At 41.4% G+C, this 21395-nt stretch overlaps 1 protein-coding gene across 3 annotated transcripts in view; it reads right to left on the bottom strand.

Moving 5' to 3' along the window:
- The window catches only part of rxrba (retinoid x receptor, beta a), a 139105-nt gene extending 119569 nt beyond the window's left edge, over positions 1-19536 (bottom strand). For 2 of the 3 annotated variants that reach the window (XM_060904817.1, XM_060904816.1), the window contains exons 1-5: positions 19223-19536; positions 19066-19120; positions 18591-18726; positions 15748-15977; positions 4088-4241 (exon numbers count right to left, since the gene is read on the bottom strand). In XM_060904817.1, the coding sequence (XP_060760800.1) occupies positions 4088-4241; positions 15748-15977; positions 18591-18606 (400 nt within the window). In that variant the 5' untranslated portion in view covers positions 18607-18726; positions 19066-19120; positions 19223-19536. Of the gene's footprint in view, positions 1-4087; positions 4242-15747; positions 15978-18128; positions 18223-18590; positions 18727-19065; positions 19121-19222 lie in introns of those variants that run through there. The other variant, XM_060904818.1, reaches the window with a different exon arrangement.
- Positions 19537-21395: the final 1859 nt, after the last annotated feature.

Genomic DNA, 21395 nt, shown 5'->3' with positions numbered 1-21395 from the left:
CAGGATTTAAAAACCTAATGGAATATTTAACACGCAGTGGGTCCTGCACTAGTAGGTCACGGGAAGGTCCCGGTGTGGCATTGACTGGAGAAGCTATCGCAGAGCCATCTACATCAACACTGCGACAGATTGAGGAGCAGCCTGCTCCTCCTCCCTCTCTCAGGGATTCCCTTGAGGATTTCCCGTTAGAGCAGTCGCGAGACGAGACTCTGCGGCATGCTTTTGACCAAGTGAGAGCAATCGATGGTCAAACTCTTCAGCCAAACGCAGCACCGACCTTCCCTTATTTTGCCATTATTAAAGAAAGATCGTACCGAGTGACGCAGGACACTCAAACCAAGGAACAAATAAGCCTCCATGGGGTTTTATCCCTTCAAATTATTATATGGGTGTAAGCCGCGTGGCATTCTGGACGTGCTACGAGAAAATTGGGAGGAGGGACCTTCACCGAGTAAAAATGAAATCCAGTACGTTCTTGATCTGCGCGCAAAACTTCACACTCTCACGCACCTAACCCAGGAGAATTTATGGCAGGCACAAGAATGTCAAAGCCGGCTGTATGACAGGGGCACGCGCCTTAGAGAGTTCACGCCAGGAGACAAAGTGCTTGTATTATTGCCCACGTCGAGTTTGCACAACATAGAATTGAACTGTAGTGAAGTTTCATGAGTTTAAAGCTGTACTATGTGACACAAACATCAACCTATGTACAAGGCGCAAGATCATAGAGGCTTGCGTAAGATCCCAGCTAACATATAGAACAGCTGCTTCACTTCCAAATGAACAAGAGCTTAAAGAAGCTGGAGGCATGTTGGAGTCAATGTCTATGAAGTATGGTGAAAGATGAATGGAAGTGACAATGAAGAGACAGATTATGCCTTCATTTACACAAATGAGCAGATCAAGAACATTCTCAAAACAACATCCCTACGTGACTTTTTTATAGCCAATACCTGAAGTACATCAGCCACGGTACAATATCAGTTTTTGAGATTTGTAAATTATTGCATTCCGTTTTTATTTACAATTTGTACTTTGTCCCAACTTTTTTGGAATCGGGGTTGTATTCTACACACTCTATTCGTGCACTTTTAGAGCTAGACACACCTCGTTTTGTTTGTACGAACCCTCTACTCACTTCCACAGAACTGTCATGTTGTTTTGAGCTTTGCAATGGTTTTAAAACTAGCGTTTTGTATCGGCAAAAAGACATGCCCCGGCCACTGCCATGTTAGCGCTTTCCAGTTGAAATCACAAAAAGCTAATTTTCTCAAAACACATCCGATTGATGTGATTGTGGTAGCAACTCAACGTATGCACTCCCAATAATGCGAAAATAGACCTAAAAAGCATTTCACTCCGGAGTTTTCCTTTAATTTCAGAACCCTTCAATCTATCGCGTGGTACGCGACAGGGTTGTCCACTGTCCCCCCTTCTATTTGTGATGTCTTTTGAGCCCCGGCAATAGCTATACGAAACCACCCTGGGATAAAAGGAATTGATGTTTCAGGTCAGAAGCATCACATTTCATTATTTGCAGATGATATATTATTATTATACCTTGCAGATCTAAAAAACACAATGCCTACTCTGATCAATATGATTAATCATTTTGGAACTTTCTCAGGATATAAGGTCAATCAGTCCAAATCGTCAATACTTTTCCTCAATGAAAAAGAAAGAAATAATCCAGCAATCCAACACCCTTTCACAGTATCTAAAAACGGCTTTAAATACTTGGGGATTATTCTCACACCTCAAATAAAAGACATAATCCCACATAACTATGACCCCATTGTTTCATATGTAAACAATACTTTGAATAGATGGATGTCTCTTCCCCTTACATTAATAGGTAGAATCAATGCCATTAAGATGAACATTCTCCCCAAATTTCTGTATTTGTTTCAGTAAATTCCTCTTTCTCCCCCACCAGCCTTTTTCTCTACTATGAGGAAAACATTCACAAATTTCATTTGGAATAAAAGACGACCAAGACTTCGCTTAACCCTGCTATAGCTACCTCATGATGGGGGGGGGGTTTGCAATTACCCAACCTCCTATGGTACTTCAGAGCAGCCCAAGTTAGAGAAGTTAACTCTTTGGGTTCTCTAATTCTTCGAATCTGCCATGGGTCTAGATAGAGGAACAAAAGGCGAAAGGGCTAACTTTGGACAGATACTTATACTCCAATTCCCCCCAGAATGCTTAAGCAGAACACAATTAACCTATTTGTTAAAGCCACAATTATAGCTTGGTATGAGTCGCAAGAAATGGTTGGAGAGCCAAGGGATATATCACATTTCTCGCCTATCTGGGGTAATGCAAGATTTACACCAGGTACATCAGACCCTGGTTTTAAACTTGGGGCACAGCTTGGTTTACAGAAGATTTCAGATCTCTTTATGGACAACACCCTTATGTCTTTTGAATATTTGAAAGATAATTTTAGGATTCCTAGGAACCATCTGTTTAAATATTTTCAAATACAGAGCTTTGTTCATTCTAAGAACCAATCATATCAACTATACATGAAGATAGTTTTCATGGTAAATGGTATAGAAGAACTGGTAACACCCAATCCCTATGCTAAAGGGACTAAGTGTACAGTAAATTACTTATGTCATCAAGAGAGTCCTCAGACTATAAGAGATTGGCCTGGATGGAAGATTTCCGGATAGTTATTACAGAGACAAAATGGGAAAAGGCATGCTGTCAAGCACAAACTATGACTATTAATAGTAGGTTGAGGTTAATTCAATATAACTGGCTCATGAGAACATATTTAACTCCTGAAAAACTCCATAAGTTTAACCCTAATATTCTGGACACTTGTATTAAATGTATGACAGAGAAAGGAACCTTATTTCATTGTATCTGGACCTGTAAACATATTCAAGAATTTTGGAATGGCATAATTGAGATTATTTCCTGCATCATTCAGAAAGAAATCCCTTTATGTCCAGTAATCTGTATCCTTGGCCTTATCCCCGAGGCATTGTCCCTTAGATCACATGAAAGCAAACTGGTCAACCTCTGCTTACTACAAGCAAAACGTCTTATTGCCAGACAGTGGAAAAGTGTCTGTTGTGCATCTGTAACTCTATGGGTTAATGAACTATCTTCATGTATAGCGATCGAAAGGCTTACATATGCCATTAAACACAAAAGCCATATTTTCCATAAAATTTGGGATTCATTCATTACATTTTTGGAATCAAGACCTAGTAACATAAATCCTTAATTGTCACAAGAACAAGTGAGACTGCACCCTCATGCATGCGGTTTTGTTTTGTTTTTTTATATTATTTTATTATTATTATTATTATTATTATTATTATTATTTCATAATTTTATTGTAAACCATTATTATTATTATTATTATTATTATTATTATTGGGGTTTTTTTCTATTAACAGATGGCTCAAAGTTTGGGGGTGGGTTGTTGGGAGGCGGGCAAGAAGTATATCTTTTTGATGTATTTGAATGCATACGTTGAAAAATTGTTGGTTGTTTAAATCAATAAAAATAAGGATACAAAAAGTTTGCTATTTAACCATTTAAGGGATGATGTTCCACCAGCCATTTAAAGAGGCCTACTCACCCTTCACAGAATCCTCTGCACCAAAGAGTAGCGAGTCGCCATTTTCACATCCACAGTTTTTAAAAACAACTCACAACAGTGCAGTGACATCCTGAAGCCATAGATCTTAAAATGTGAACTTTGAGGTTTTTCTGCACAGAAAGCTAGCAGAGTAACAGCCATGTTTTCAAAACGAATATTTCAAAATCCAACAAATTGGATTCTGGGATGGAGGAAATGACCCCTTTAATTACTATTATATTAATACTGTTTTCAAATGTTTGAAACCATGACTACAGTTATGACTTGCTAAGAATTTTCAAAATGAGATGCTAGTAAATGGAGGGAAATTACATTATCCAATAAAACCAGGAATTCTTTTTCCCCCCTGCAATAGCTACACACATTTATTTCAAACGCCACTCTTATACAGAACTCAAGGCCAAGTCAGTGCCCTGATCATTCTATTCCATTTAAAGTCTTATAAATCTGATGTAAATGTACCAGAGGAGCGATCGCCACAAATCGCACAGAGTCGTTTCTGGGACAGTGTGGGTCCAGGGGTGTGGCCTAAAAGTGGCTTCAGGCCAAACGGCGGCTTTACATCGTCTGAACTGCTAACGGCATGCAGACCGGACATGGACACAGTGGAGTTGATCTGGAAAGGAAAAAAAATGTAATCACTTCGCTAAGCAGTTGTTACAATGCAACAAATTATGGAATAAGATTACCATCAATAAAAAGTTGTGCATGTGTACACAAATCTGTTTTCATGCATTCTTGTACAAATTTAATCATCATCATCTTTCAGCTGCTCCTGTTAGAGGTCGCCACAGCGGATCAACATAATCCACATTATTACCTCTGCCAAGGAGGTTATGTTTTCGGTATGGTTTGTTTGTTGGTTTGTCTGTTAGCAACATTACGGAAAAAGTAATGAACGGATTACTCTGAAATTTTTTCCAGAGGTGTGACCGGGCACACGTAACAATCCATTAAATTTTGGCAGTGATCCGGATCACCTCCTGGATCCCGGATTTTTTTTAAAGGATTCTTGGCGGAGGTCTGCACTCTCCGAGTGCTTTTCTAGTTTGATTTGGCATAGGTTTTACAGCAGATGCCCTTCCTGATGCAACCATCCATCTAGGCTTGGGACCAGCAGCCATGAGGACCGAATCCTAAACCTTCTTGCTGTGAGGCGACAGTGCTAATCACTGCACCACTGTGCCACCTCTTGTACAAGTTTAATCATATAATCAAATGTCATATGTCCTTTTGTAAGAATATAACATTGAGTATGATGTCTTAGTTATGAATACAGATAAAAAACAGAAATGACATTAAAAATGTGTCACTGGAGTTGGCAAAATGGCTGAAAGACCAGTCAACAATGTCTCAGTTACAGATTTTTATTCTCTTTCAAGCAAAGATGCTTCACAATAATTAGTTTGTTAAATGTCTTGTACCCTTTTATTTATTTATAATTATTACTTGTTTCCCCAACAATTCCTCAAGTTTCAAAACAAGTGGAAATTAACTATTAATTCTGCAACACACAAACAAAACTGGATGTTATTTAATAATGCCCTCCAATAATAATATCTATGCACAGATTCAGTTCAAATGTTTACTGAATGAATCAAAACAATGTCTTCTACTCAATATATTTTTGCCTCTGACCCCAGTGAGGAATTTCTCACAGTAATTTCTCACTTTTCTATCCGTACTCATAAGGTTGCACCCATAATATTTCAAGTCATACCCACGAACCTTACAATTTAAATATAATTTAATATAACGTATAGTCCGCTCTGAAAGCATTGGAAAAGCAAGGCCAATTCTTTTGTTTTTGCTACACACTGAAGACATTTGGGTTTGAGATCAAAATATGAAAATGAGACAACAGATTAGAATTCCCACATTCACGACCTCATATGTTTTGGATCATAAGCAGATCCTTTCATTCGCCACACTCTGGAAATTCCATCATCTTGGTAGAGGTTAATCTTGGGTTTTTATAGGGCAGTCTCTACATCAGACACTCACTGTTCTTGGTATCTGAGGGTTGCAGGAAAGACAAGCCACCAAGAACAAAAAACCTAGACATCACCACTGTCTCATTTTAACAAAATATTAATTACCAAGTTGGGAAAACCAGGTAAAATATACATAAGACAGGAGTTTGTGTAAGATTATTAATGGACTGACTCCTCCAGTACTAAGACAATTTGTAAAAACAGGCTCATCTGCTTATAAACCTACACATAGTGCAGTAAGAGGAGACTGTACAATTTCGCTAAGAAAAAGCAGTTTCGGCCAATCTGCATTTTCACTGAGAGTAGCACATGAATGGAACACATTACCATTACACATTTAAATCCAATCTAAAGATGTGGCTAATCAGCAATCAGACCTGTCAACACTAAACATTAGCAACATAGCATCATACTGCTAACTCCTCTGCTCAGCTGTTCTATCTGCTGCCTGTCCTACTTATGCCACTCCTGCCAAGCTTTCTCTCTTTTTTCTCCTCTCTAATTTATACTGATCATATTCTTATTGTGGGCGGCATGGTGGTTAGCGCTGTCGCCTCACAGCAAGAAGGTCCTGGGTTCGAGCCCCGTGGCCGGCGAGGGCCTTTCTGTGCGGAGTTTGCATGTTCTCCCCATGTCCGCGTGAGTTTCCTCCGGGTGCTCCGGTTTCCCCCACAGTCCAAAGACATGCAGGTTAGGTTAACTGGTGACTCTAAATTGACCGTAGGTGTGAATGTGAGTGTGAATGGTTGTCTGTGTCTATGTGTCAGCCCTGTGATGACCTGGCGACTTGTCCAGGGTGTACCCCAAGGTATTAGGCAGAGACCCGTCCACCCGTAAATTTGACGGGCGATTGCCGATTTCAACGGGCAAGTATACACACAGACGGATACTGAAACGGACGATAATGCCGAAAATTTTCGCACATGAATACTCCCACATGTCATCCGATAAATCCAGTTATGTTCCGCCATCATTTACAAATCGTAAGAAACACAGTTTAATACGAAAAATACTGAAAACTTGAAATGAAAAATCAGAATATTTCATCGCTTCCCTCTTCGCTCGCCGCTACTGAGGGAATCCTGGTTAGTTTCTTTTCCTCCGCTTAGTAATATGCTTAAATTCAGCGGGTCGTCTCGTCTGATCTGAGGTCGCGTTCGGATGGGGTTTTCGAAAAAGGGAGAGGGGGCCCTCCCCTTCAGGCGGCCCCTCGCCTCTCGTCGTTCCGACCCCCGGCCTCAGCCTGAGCCTCTCGCGCCCGTGGCCGCGACTCCGTCTCGTCCCGGTCCGGGGCGCGCGCGGGCAGCCAGAGTGGAAGGATCCACCGGCAGCCGCGCGCGTCCGCGGGGGGTGGGCCGAGGCGTTCGCACGGCGTGACGCGGGAGGCGCGTGTCGGGAGGTCGGGGGAGAGAGCCTTGAGAGGCGCGAGGCGCATCTGGGTTTAGGAGGACGGAGGCGCCTAGCGGGCGCCTGCGAGCCTCCAGCCGCGGAGGCGCCGCCCCCCGTCCGATCGATTGGGATAGCGACCCTCAGACAGGCAAGAGGAGAATTTCTTGTCTTCAAGCGACTAGTATACCATAACAGGTTCTCAACAGATGGTGATGATGAATGGCAGGAAGAGGGTCATTTTGCAAGACCAACTCAGCTCATGATGAAGATATTTGGAGGTCCAAACATGCCAAATCAGCGGCTCTATCCAAGCATGTTTCACCTCATGTCAATGGCAATATGTGTGCTTGTTGGCAATGCAGAGGCTGAGCGAGTCTTTTCTGTTCAGAACAGGATCAAAACCAAGTTGAGAACAAAATTAAGTATAGTTAGGCTGGAGCAGCTTATCAGACAGAGCTACGAAAAGTTAGATCGTCAGGAATTTGACTTTGATGCAGCAGCAGACCGATTCTTGCAGGCCCCTAGACGTCTGTAATCTTTGTGTAAACCAAAGAAACTCAGTTCCCGTTCTCTCAAAGTTAATTTTAATTTTTGAGTAGTTTGGTCAAAATATTATGGATGACAGTCAGTGACAGACATTCTGCGATTTAATTTCTGCCACGTAAAATAGAATACTGTTGGGTTTTTTTTTATTCAATACTGTAACTAGATCAAAAGATTATATACAATTCATTGTTGTTTATTTTCTTTTCACTTTTGTTACCAAATCAAACACCATACATCTGATACATTCAGGAGTGAAACTGAAAAAAATACAAAGTAAAAATATGCAATATTTCTGATCAAAAATTACACGCCATTTCACCCTGAAAATGTCCTAGAATGCAGGAAATGAAGTCTAAATTTCAAAAATTTTCGGGGGGGGGCATGCCCCCAGACCCCCCTAGAGGGACTTCGCGCCTGTGGCGCATCAGGATTATATAAAATATTATTTTTGACTGGTAATTTTCTTTTTCTGCCTAATACCCTAGTGTACCCCGCCTTTCGCCCGTAGTCAGCTGGGATAGGCTCCAGCTTGCCTGCGACCCTGTAGAAGGATAAAGCGGCTAGAGATAATGAGATGAGAGGAGATATTCTTACTGCATATTTTGTGTTATGTGTCCTTTTACAATGATGTGAATTTTTTTTAGGTGCATCTGACCTTTTAACATCAGTCCATGGACAACAGATGCAAAATGGCCATTTTTAGCTAATTCTGGCACATTTACATTTTAATGTTTATTAATGTGCATTGTCCATGTCAAATAAACCTTAAATTAAATTAAATTAAATTAAATTAAATTAAATTAAATTAAATTAAATTAAATAAATAAATAAATAAATAATAAAAATGAAGAACATCCTCCAAGGTGTTGAGAAAGTGTTGAGGTGGCAGTGGATCAAGAAGGGTGATCCATGGTGTAGCACACCACTTGGACACAAGCTGGGAACTAAACACTCTCAGCTGGGTCACCTGATGACCTGAGGGTGTCTGATGATCTCAGACCCAAAACACCTCATGACCCTGGGTTCATCACTGATGTGTCCAATTTGCACCATCTGGTGTTACAAGAAACTAGTTTAGTCTTGCCTCATCAGTGGCTTACAGGAAAGGCTGCATGATGACTGAACAGCGTTAGTGATGACTGGGGTTACAGCACAGAGATGGCAACTGGAGCAGTGATTGTTAGCACTTCAAACTGCAGCTTGTATGAGGGGGTACCGACACAAAGCTACGAACAGCCATGGGGGGAGGCACCCCAGAAGGACATATTTCCCAGTACTGAATATTGCTAATGGACTACCGATGATGAGAGCAATCTGTTTTTGCAGTACCATTAGCAAGAACATGAGAGGTTTGAGAACCCACCAGATAAAGAGGAAGCAAGTGAAGCAATATGTAGTGAAAATTCATTATGTCTGATAATTATAACTATTCTTTTAAGTTCGTTTCTTAAGACACGTATTTTTAAGTATGTTACCTCGCTTGTTGACAGTTTCGGCGAACACTTCCGCCTTCTTCAAAACAGTCACCAGATGTCGAGTGGTGACGTGCCTTATCAGCTGATGTTACTCTATGGAGGCGTGAACGTCCCGCCCAATTTGACAGGTAGTCCACGCCTCCTGCTGTCAGGTTGCTGCCCCAGGACTGCGCTCCAGGTATGTGACAGCGCGTACGCTCCCTCATCCCGGTTCATGGTCCTCTGCGCCCGCTTACGTATCTCCACTGCCTCCAAAATCCAACGCAGATATCTATTCTCTTCAGCAGGAGGCGTGGACTACCTGTCAAATTGGGCGGGACGTTCACGCCTCCATAGAGTAACATCAGCTGATAAGGCACGTCACCACTCGACATCTGGTGACCGTTTTGAAGAAGGCGGAAGTGTTCGCCGAAACTGTCAACAAGCGAGGTAACATACTTAAAAATACGTGTCTTAAGAAACGAACTTAAAAGAATAGTTATAATTATCAGACATAATGAATTTTCACTACATATTAAAAATAAGTTATGGAGAAGATTGTGCCAAAGAGGTACGCTGCCTGGAAAAACTAAAGAAAAAACTGGCGCGACAAAGAAACCATCTCCGCTTCAATCTCCGCTGCCGGGACGAAGGCGTCATTCCAGCAAGCCTCTACATAAAAAATCCAATACCAACAAAAAACGCGGAAAGGACCATCGAAAGAGCGCGAATGACTCTGGTAAGAGAAAGAATTAGATGCACGACAAACAAAATCAACAATTTAAATACAGAAATAACACAAAGAACACAAGATTTCAAACTCCGGTTCAAACTCAGCAGTGACACAGAAAAAAGTATGGAAGAACATCTAAATGCAATACAAGAACAAGAATTCTCAAAAACAAAAACACGCCATATTAAAAAACTAAATAGGCTTATCAAAAAGAAACAAAATAAATGCAAGGACAAACAAATAAATGAAAAATGGATATGCAACCTCTCTAAACACACACTAACAACAGCAGAACGCACTATACTCTCACGGGGACTAAACTATGCCATCACACCAAATAAAATCCCAAATGAAGAATTCATACTGGCTACGGAACTAGCATGCAACATGATACAGGACCAAGGACAGAAAGCCGCATTAAGGAACGAAGGCTACGTTCACACTGCAGGCTGAAGTGACTCAAATCCGATCTTTTCGCCCATATGTGACCTGTATCCGATCTTTTATTGACAATATGAACGACACAGATCCGATTTTTTCAAATCCGACCCAGGCCGTTTGGATATGTGGTGCTAATTCCGATTCCTATCCGCTCTTTTCATATGCGACTTCAGTCTGAACCGCCAGGTCGCATTCATCCGACTTACACGTCATCAACAAGCCACAAACGTCACTATTCTGCGCTGAAGTAGGCGGCGCGTCTCTCAAAAAAGTTACAACAACATGGCGCATAATCACGGGCGCAGATAGAGGGTGGGACGAGTCATATTTAAATTCACCTCGTTCGGTCCCCCCTACTTATAGGGAGGAAAAAACGTCTATGCTGTCTTTCTTTGCATAAGGCAAACCTCACGGAAAAATCAAAAGACTAATTACCATTCGGTTTATTGAGGTGCACAGCAGTGTATACATATAGTTGCAACAACTCACATAAAACAAAACAAAGACTGATATTCGGTTGGTTGAGCTGCGCAGACTGCACAGGTTGCGAGCTCGAGCTTAGTTGCTATGGTTACTAACAACAAGTTTGACAGGCATATCGGGGTTGGGGTTGGTTTGCTGGCAGCTTTGTCCCCCCCCCAGTTTTTTGTCCCCCCCAGTTCAAAAAACGTATCTGCGCCCCTGCGCATGACATCAATGCGAGGGACGCTTCGGGCTGTGAAGGTTCTGAATCTTCTCAATGGAAGGACGCAGAGGTTAGGGAGCTGATTTCCATTTGGGGGGATGCAGCTATTCAAGCTAGATTGGATGAGTCATACCGCAACCGGGCGGTTTTACTTCCGTAAACACTGGCCATGCTCACTGCGTGTGACGTCGTCGTATCCTGCAGTGCGCATGCGGAACACTTTTAGGTCGCTTTTCGTTCATACTGAGGATCACATACAAGTCGCATATATTTGTTAATGTGAACGACCTCACAAAAAAATCGGATTTCACAAAAAAATCGGAATTGAGCATTAAGCCTTGCAGTGTGAACGTAGCGGAAATAGCAGGCATCCTCACCTGAGCTAAACTGCCACCCAGAAACACAACAAAACAGGAAATGGAAGCCATCAGAACACTCGCAAAGAACAAGAAAATAACAATGCTACCGGCTGATAAAGGGAGGACCATGGTTATCATGGACACTAATCAATATGAAAAACAAATGAATGAAATGCTCACGGACCCAAACACATATGAAATACTCAAAAAAGACCCGACGGAGGAAAAGAAAAAAAGACTAAAACTATTACTCAAACCGTTAATGGATGACAACAAAATTGATAAACAAACATACAATCACCTCATCCCCACAGCAAACATCACCCCCCGGATATACGGCACACCGAAAATTCATAAACCCGGAGCACCACTAAGACCCATAGTAGACAGTATAGGATCAGTTACTTACAACCTTTCCAAGATGCTGGCAGACATAATTAAACCACTCCTCGGACTCACGGAATACCACTGCAAAAACTCAAAACAACTGGCGAAAGAACTAAAGGAAATCAAGATAAAAAAGGATGAAATCTTTGTATCACATGACGTCATATCCCTCTTTACAAAAACACCGGTCACAAACACTCTTAACATAGTAGAAAACCGGTTAAAAGCAGACAGAACCCTGAAAAAACGTACAAAACTATTACATTTCATTTCCACGTCCACATATTTCCAATACAGAGGTACAATCTATAGACAAAAAGAGGGATTTGCAATGGGGGACCCGCTATCTGCCACTCTATGCAACTTTTTTATGGAGGATCTGGAAACCCGAGCCATAGAAACAGCACCGGATGACTGCAAACCTATCTTCTGGAAAAGATATGTTGATGACATTCTTGAAATAACCAAAACAGGCCACACACAACAACTCACGGATCATCTAAACTCCATAGACAAGACAGGCAACATCAGATTCACACACGAAGAGGAAACGGACAAGACAATAGCATTTCTGGACCTAAAAATACACCACACAGAAGAAGGGAACATCAGAATTACAACATACAGAAAACCTACACATACCGACCAATATCTTCTCTGGACATCTGAACATCCCATCGCACACAAAATGTCAGTAATCAGAACACTATACGACCGAACACAGAACATCACGGAGGAGAAAGACAGACAGGAGGAGGAACAACACATCCAACAGGCATTAAAAAACTGCCAATATCCACCGTGGGCAATTCGAAAAGGAAAATCACAGACACAAAAAAAGGAAAGAAACAAACAGACAAGAAAAAACACAGAAAAAAACAAACCGGGGCTTTGTCACATTACCATACATAAAAGGAGTTACAGAACGCATCCAACGATCCATGAGGAAATACCACATCAACACCCCGGTCAAACCATACAAAAACCTCCGACAGCTGCTAGTTCACCCCAAAGATAAAATACAACTGGACAATAAATGCAATATCATATATGAAATTCCTTGCCGGTCATGCAATAAAGTCTATATTGGTGAAACGGGCAGATGCTTCCACACTCGCAGGAAAGAACACCAATTAGAATGTGAAAAAGAAACAACAAAAAGACTCACAAGATCCGAAAAAGAAAAAGCAAGCCAAGAAAACTTAAAATCAGCCATTTCAGACCACTGCAAACGACAAAATCATATTATGAATTGGGAAGAGGCCAGAGTCATTCGCGCTGAAGAGAATAGATATCAGCGTTGGATTTTGGAGGCAGTGGAGATACGTAAGCGGGCGCAGAGGACCATGAACCGGGATGAGGGAGCGTACGCGCTGTCACATACCTGGAGCGCAGTCCTGGGGCAGCGACCTGACAGCAGGAGGCGTGGACTACCTGTCAAATTGGGCGGGACGTTCACGCCTCCATAGAGTAACATCAGCTGATAAGGCACGTCACCACTCGACATCTGGTGACTGTTTTGAAGAAGGCGGAAGTGTTCGCCGAAACTGTCAACAAGCGAGGTAACATACTTAAAAATACGTGTCTTAAGAAACGAACTTAAAAGAATAGAAGTGAAGCAATACACAGATTCATTGCCAAGCACTACATCTGTTGAAATGGAGATGGATCAGGGCCCAGAGTCACCCCATAATAGTGTCGAGAACCTCTGAGCTCCGCATGCAGCACTTAGCAGACAAATCTGAAGATTGCTGGCCTGATGCCCACAAAGAGATTGAGTGATGCCAGTTTGATGAGGACACTGGTGCTGCCCTCAAAGCATCATCAAGGAGGGAAGTGGATCAGTGACTCCAGTCGATATGCACCCCAATTATCAGCATTGGCACAGAGGTCTGGCATCAACAATCAAAACCAATAAAAAACAGCTAGGCCAAATCGGCACAAGGTCAAGCTCGCCCAGCTCAGGAAAGAGCTGAAGTCTGTAAAACACCAGTAAAGGAAGGCAAGAGAGGAGGACAGATCAGCCCTTGCACAACTTTGTAACATCGTAAAATGGAAGCTCACCTCCCTCCGACATGCTGAGTAGCACAGGAGAAGGGGCAGAGAGAGAGAGAGAGGACCCACAAGCCCCTTTTGATTCACTAAAGAGCCACTTGGGCAAAAGCACAGCAAAACCCTTGCATGCCTGGCAGACATTAACTGGCACCTCAGTGACAGAGCGACAGGACGAAGAAAGAAGACTTGGCCCACTGCAAAGAGCTAACTGCACCACCTGAACCCTTCTGATTCTTATTGCTGATGAGTGGTTTCCATCTTGTGGTATAGCCTCTATATTTCTGCTCTCAAAGCCTTCTTCAAACAAACAGTGGCTTGCGATACCTTCACCCCACCATGCGAGGGTGTTAGTGATGCCAGTGACTGTTGTTCTGGGGTTTTTCTTCACAGCTCTCACAATATTTCTGTGATCAGGTGCTGTTGTTTTCCCTTGGTGGAGCTGTTTGATGTCTGGTCGTTAAAAACCAGTGGCATACTTTTCTTTTTCAGGACATTTTAAACTTGTGTTAGCTATGCCCAATGCTTGTGCAATGGTTTTGATTGATTTTTTTTTCTTTTAGCTTCAAAATGGTGTATTTTTCTCTCAGAGACCTCTCTGGTCGTCATGTTGGTTTATCCTTATTAACAACAAATGCAGTCTTCACAGACAAAACTCAGGGTTCAAACCAGGAGTACACATTTAGCACTATTAACTGTTTAAACACTCAGTCTAAAGGCCTCTGCATGCTCTTGCGACAAGGCTTTCGCAGATAGCTTTTCGCAGACAGTTGTAATTTATTGTTGAGCGGGGATAATAGGCGTGCGCGATGTTATTCACCGGCACAACGCAAGGGGGCGCGAAGTCGCTAGGAGTAGTTGGTGGGTGTGGTTAGTGGAGTGTTTATCCTCCGGTTACTTATAATGACTAGAACTTTTTTTTTTATAATGACTAGAACTGGAGTCGTATAGATGTACGTACTGCCTCAATCAACCGTGCTTCATGCTGCTCCATCTTCGCTCATGTTTTTAAAAATGCTGGTCGTGAAAACAAACCAAACCGGGAAAGTAGGGAAGCGGAAGTGCGTGTACAGCGGATGTAGAGTGGACCAATCAGAGCCCTCTTGTCTGCGGCGCTGTCTGCGGTGGTCACAATTTTTGGGAGGTGCGCGCAGAGCGTCTGCGAAGGTGGGGGGGCTACGCAGACACTGTCTGCAACGCTATCTGCGAGGACTGGGTTGTCAGCATAAATTGGCCTTAACAGGACACACCTGAGCAATAAGAAAACCTGTCAGTCACAAATATTTTTGATCAGTTGAAAAATGGGTGGGTTTAAACAAAAGGTGCCATGTTCTAAGTGATTTAACACATCTAGATGTAAATATCAGGAAATAAAAGCTGAAATTCTGATCTACCATCTTCTATTCATCTTTTGACCTCAAACCCAAATGTTTTCAGTCGATAGCAAAAACAAAAGAACTGGCCTTGGTGTTGTAATACTTTCAGAGAGGCATATAACCTCAAGCAGCATGTTGGATGCTGTGCCGCTGCAGTCTGCTGTAAAACAGGGTTTAAAAGAAGCTCCAAATTGAATGAAGGCTAAGGAAGTATTCACTTTGTTTTAATTATCATTTTTAAAATGTTCAATAAATCATGTTTGCATGCACAGATCTATAGCAAGCAGTACAGTGTAGATAGTGTAGGCTTTCAGTGGGAATAATCATCACAGAACTTTAACTGCAATGTCAGCAATTTGACTGACATAGTAGATAATCAACCACAGACCTGATCTTGCAAATCTCTGGGGAAAAAATGCAAATGAAAGATTATCTCACTGACTCACTAATAATGGCTTCAAATTTGGAAACTGGAAAACTGCCTTCAAGTCAATGCCTCCAAGTTAATATTACAGGATTTCCAGAGCAACTCAAAGCAGCTCAGGAACATCATGATTGTTCTTCACTGAGTCAATAACACTTTTTCACAATTAAAATAACTCACTTCTAACTTTAAAGCTGATATTGCATTGAAATATGATGTAACTGGTGGATTCCTGCACAACTACATTAAAACACATGGATTTATGAGCCTACAGAAGCTTACCTGGGGACTGCTAATGGGGCCGTAGCCCACTGATGGTGTCCCAGGAAGGCATGGGGAACCTAGAGAAGAGCTGATAACAGAAAAGGGTGATCCCATGCTGCTAATCGGACTGCTGACTGCCGAAGTAACTGGTGGCAGTGAGGTCATGGCAGCTGCTGAGGGAACCAGTGTAGGTGATTGTTTCCCTGACGGTGGTGACGACACAGATGAGCTGTCCGGACTGCGAGAATCTGAAAAAGAAATGTCCATTTTCTTCTATATTGTAAAATTACAATCAGGCGTTCAAAAGTCTACATATGGGTGGACAAATCAAAACTCCATTTGGTTGCACAACAGGCATTTTACATTTCTAGTGTTCTCACCCAGTCTCATGTTTTGGCTACACCAAACTGATTATGCTAAAAAGGTGGTAGTTAATGTGTAAGGAATGGCACACTAAGGACCATGCTATTATACAAAAATAATACAGACCACCATTAAACCATTTTTATGGTCTATCCCCCTCTCTCATACCACAGCAAATTGCCAACAATTACAATGTCTAATTTATCAATGAACAACACCTTACATATTATATTGCACAACATCTGCAAGAAAAAAGTTAGTTCCTATGAATCACTTAAATTCTAACAACGATAAACAGTAGTCATGTCATCAGCATCTTCATTTCTCTCTCTCTCAAAGTTAATGAGACCGAAAAACTCAGCAACTTGTCGTGTTAACCGCAAATTGTAAACTCCACTGTTAACAATTATGCTTTCATCATTCAAGAGCAGCACTTTTTAGTCTTTGATTATATGGCAGATCCACCACATACAAAAATAGCATTTCATGAGTATTAACATAAACCAATCATTTTACAGACTGGGCTATCCTCTTATATAATCTTCATCCACATCTTCTGACCAAACAAATCCAAGAATAAAATGTAACAATGTAAAGAAAACTAGTCAGCTAGATAAGCATATTAATACAAACTCAGGGAAATGTCCTTTATCCTACTAATAATGTTTCTAACCCAGCATTTTATGCTTGCACCCTCAACAAAAAGTCAGCAAGTTACTGCCTATTGCTTCAGCTACAATGTCCTCATATCACACATAAAAGATAACAGTGAGGTCCAGTTAGTCACTCAATCTGTTTCACCACTAAGAAGATTTTTTTTTTTATAAGGCATTCTCTCTGCCACCACAATTCAACAAACCACACTTATTTTAAATCCTAAATGTTCTGTTTCCCTTTCACCATCAGCACCCTATTCTATCCTCCTAGTGGTGGTTTTTAGAATGTCATAGCAGCACTTACACTATGAGATTTTAATTAGAATTTTCTGACACCAACATAACTTTGTTGTGAGCATGTCACATTATATGTCCCAAGGCCACCAGATCTCAACTCCCGAGCTGAATTGTTATTATGCTTTAGATACAACTTTACTATCACTGCACAATACAGGTACTCAGTAACAAAATGCAGTACAGGTACTCAGCAGTGAAATGAAATGCATGATGTGCGATTGTGTCTGTGACAGAAAAATAAAGACAGATATCGTAGACTTTAAAGCCACCTTAACTCATTTAAATCACTCTCCTGTTAGGCTATGACAGTGTTTTAAGGCCACTGTTAAAAAATAAATAAATAAAAATACACAATTTCAAGAATACACTTATAACAGAATGGTGCATGTCAGAACAACGAAAATAATTAAAATATATTCTGAAAAAGAAATAATTAATCTACACATTAGCACCAGATCATTATTAGTCTTAGAACTTTGAAACAACTGAGCAAATTAGAAGAAACTACCACATGAACCTGAAGGAGATGGTCTCTTGTGTGGAAGGAAAAAAGAAATTGCAGGCAGTGGATACCTTCAAGGCATGGTAATATGTGCAGCATAACATCTGGACCTCCGACGCATTCAGTACAACAACCAAGCCCACAACGTGGAGTCATTGTTAGGCTTAATTTATCACACTAGTCCATATGCTTTAACACACTGGGGGCTCAGAGTGTGCTGGCCTTCCACTGGCAGAATCAATAATTTTGACCACTACGTTGAATGTACACACCTTGTTTGAATGGCATATACTTGTAACCACTGAGATCTTTGAAGGTGACTCCTGCCTGTGATTTCTAACACTAACCCTGCAATTTCTCCTTCAATAATAGAAATAATAATGTTACTAATATTGTTATAGTATTATGATTTTACTCTCAAAATACTGCAACTTTATTCTCATAATATTAAGACTTCATTATAGAATCAATGTGTGTCACACTACCATGCAGTTTAAGCACAGCTACATAGCAAATGAAAATGTAAATGTACCAAATGTCAATAAGGAGTAGAGTTTTATTTTTCCGGTTGTTCAGCTTACATGTCTGTCAACGGACATCCCAGGTGCCCGCCCCAACCCGCCTCGGACGTCCCAGGCACCCAACCTGCTTGTCCACAGGCATGACTCCTGACCTATAACTGTCAAGCAACGAGGTGGCAAAATCTAACAAATGTTATGAAATTGGATTTTTGGTGAAAGCAAACTCATCTACACACCTATTGCTGTAAATATCTGTAAATATGTCTCCACTGTAAATATGTGGATAATTTACTATGAAACCTCTTTGGGATAAAGGGTTAATGGATAACATTTCTGAGAGGAGACGGGAGGAGGGGATAGTAGAGATTGATTGTATGCTGTTTGCTCCTGCAGTATGAAATGTCCTTTACTATACTGACAGCCTAAATGTAGCATATCCACCTCTTGAAATATGAACGTATTTGCGCCTGATTACAACAGAACAGTCCATAGATTGATTCTGAGAAAGCACAATGTACTCACCTCTGTTGTCGCCCATGGCCAGGGTTCTCCTCAAACACAAACACACAGGAGTTTGATTCCCGGATCAGGGTTCAACTCTACACCGAGGACTGAGGCCCTGCCTGTTTCTCTGACCAACCAAAGTACACTTATTTATCTACATTTTGTGAAATATGGAAACAAGAATGGACAAAATTAATATAAACCCTGAAATACATTCCCATATTTATATCTGGAGGGTTCAGTAACGAATTCTAATGATTCAGCTGTCTATAACTTGACCTGAGACCATTTTAAAATACTAGCTCGCTTGCTAACACGCTTAGCTACAATACAGTTCAAGCCAAATCCATGCATTAGCCGCAAAGCAAATTGTGCCACAAAATTAATTTTATATATATATATATATATATATATATATATATATATATATATATATATATATATATATATCTGTCTAAATATATATGAATTTGACTACATTTATGTAGCTTACGTGTTAGATGACATCAAGGAAAACAATTCCATGGAGACAGCAAGCAAAATTAAATCTATAAACAGGGAGAGAACAGCATTAATGTTCTTCAGTTTGAAAGCAGAATCCCGTGCAGTCAGGCTACTGCTGCTGAAGATATATCATCTATTAAACCTACCTCCTTCTCTTCTCTCCTCTTCCTTTCCTACCTCTTCTATCACTCTCTCAGCTACTACACTCCGTATGAAACACTCTTTCAGCTGCACTCCTTCCTTTCCAAACAGGAAACGAAATCATTTTTAGATTACAAATGCCCACTAATCATCAGGTGAGTCTCAAGCGTCTATTCAACTCCATGTCTAATGACACTGATCACTAATTCTACTTAACTTTACTCCACATCAACATTAGACTCTATTCTGTAACCTGGGCTCGAGTTTTCCCCAGTAATCCCGACACTGTGCTGATCGATCTCTCTCTCGCTGAGAGAGCTAAGGGACCGACTACAAATTACCTTCGGTTTCGTTTTACGTTACACCCTTAACGTAATCAATGGAATGATTTATATGGAGATATTTATAGTGATCTAGCATTTATCATGTACCAGCACTTATTATTATTATTATTATTATTATTATTATTATTATCTTTTTACAACGGTTTTATTGAAAAGATGTCTAATTTTGTATCGTTTAGATCGATTGCAACTTAATTGTATTGCTAGTCTGATTTAATCTGTTGATTAAAGTACAATAAATTACTCTCACAAAAAATTAATAATAATAATAACAACAACAACATAGCCGCGGCTGCACGGTAGTGTAGTGATTAGCACTGTTGCCTCACAGCAAGAAGGTCCTGGGTTCGAGCCCAGTGGCCTGCGAGGGCCTTTCTGTGTGGAGTGTGCATGTTCTCCCTGTGTCTGCATGGGTTTCTTTGGGGTGCTCTGGTTTCCCCCACAGTCCAAAGACATGCAAGTTAGGCTAATTGGTGGCTCTAAATTGACTGTAGGTGTGAATGTGAATAGTTGTTTGTCTCTGTGTCAGCTCTGCGATGACCTGGGGCCTCATATACAAAGACCTGCGTGGATTTCCCACTAAATATGTGCACACGTCAAAATCGGGAAATTTGCGTACGACCAAAAAAATCCGGATGTATCAATCAGTGCGTACGAAGGTTTCCACGCACTCTCCTGTTGTACATCCCAATCAACGTGGAATTCGGTGCACATGCACGAGCCCCGTTCCCCGCCCCGTCTCCTCCCTCAATTATTCCACACTGAATATGTTAATTAGTATAAATAGACCTGCAGTAAGGCCCACGTTAGGTGAAAGACATGGCAACTTTTACTAACGCGTTAATGTTAATTAAATGTTAGAAATCTCGCGTTAATCAAATTAACATTTATTATTAACATTTAACATTAACATATATTCGCGTTAGGGCGGCACGGTGGTGTAGTGGTTAGCGCTGTCGCCTCACAGCAAGAAGGTCCCGGGTTCGAGCCCCGGGGCCGGCGAGGGCCTTTCTGTGTGGAGTTTGCATGTTCTCCCCGTGTCCGCGTGGGTTTCCTCCGGGTGCTCCGGTTTCCCCCACAGTCCAAAGACATGCAGGTTAGGTTAACTGGTGACTCTAAATTGACCGTAGGTGTGAATGTGAGTGTGAATGGTTGTCTGTGTCTATGTGTCAGCCCTGCGATGACCTGGCGACTTGTCCAGGGTGTACCCCGCCTTTCGCCCGTAGTCAGCTGGGATAGGCTCCAGCTTGCCTGCGACCCTGTAGAAGGATAAAGCGGCTAGAGATAATGAGATGAGATGAGATGAGATGAGATATATTCGCATTAATCCCTGCCTTTAGCACAGTGTAATAGAATTCACATACATCACTTAATTGTTCTGTCACCTCCAATTAAAGTGATGTTCAAAGTGTATGCTATGAGACATGCAACGGTCACTGATTGTATGCCACTGAATGTGAATGTAGCCTATACCAAGATAACAGTATGATTCGCATCGTCCGCAGTGCCTGCGCCACAATGAGTGTCTATTTGAGTTACATGGGTTTTGAAAACAAAAAAAACACCTTTAGTGCTCTAATGTGTACATTTTTTCGGGGACACCCTGTATTTGAGGAAATGTCTTCTTCTCTTAGTAGGCCCAATATTCCTAGCCACATGTAGCCAGAAATAAAACATATGCACATATTTTCCACAATAGGATTTTAAGGACAAATGTATTCTAGCAGGGTGCCAGGGAACAACAGGAGGCCCCCAGTCCATCCCACCCGAGCAGGAAGAGGACCCCCAGCCGAGCGGATCCAGCGTCACTGTCACCTGCCCCCCTTCTCCACCG

The sequence above is a fragment of the Neoarius graeffei genome, chromosome 22, assembly GCF_027579695.1.
Source record: "Neoarius graeffei isolate fNeoGra1 chromosome 22, fNeoGra1.pri, whole genome shotgun sequence".
NCBI lineage: Eukaryota > Metazoa > Chordata > Actinopteri > Siluriformes > Ariidae > Neoarius > Neoarius graeffei.
This window is presented reverse-complemented; position numbering and strand designations above follow the sequence as displayed.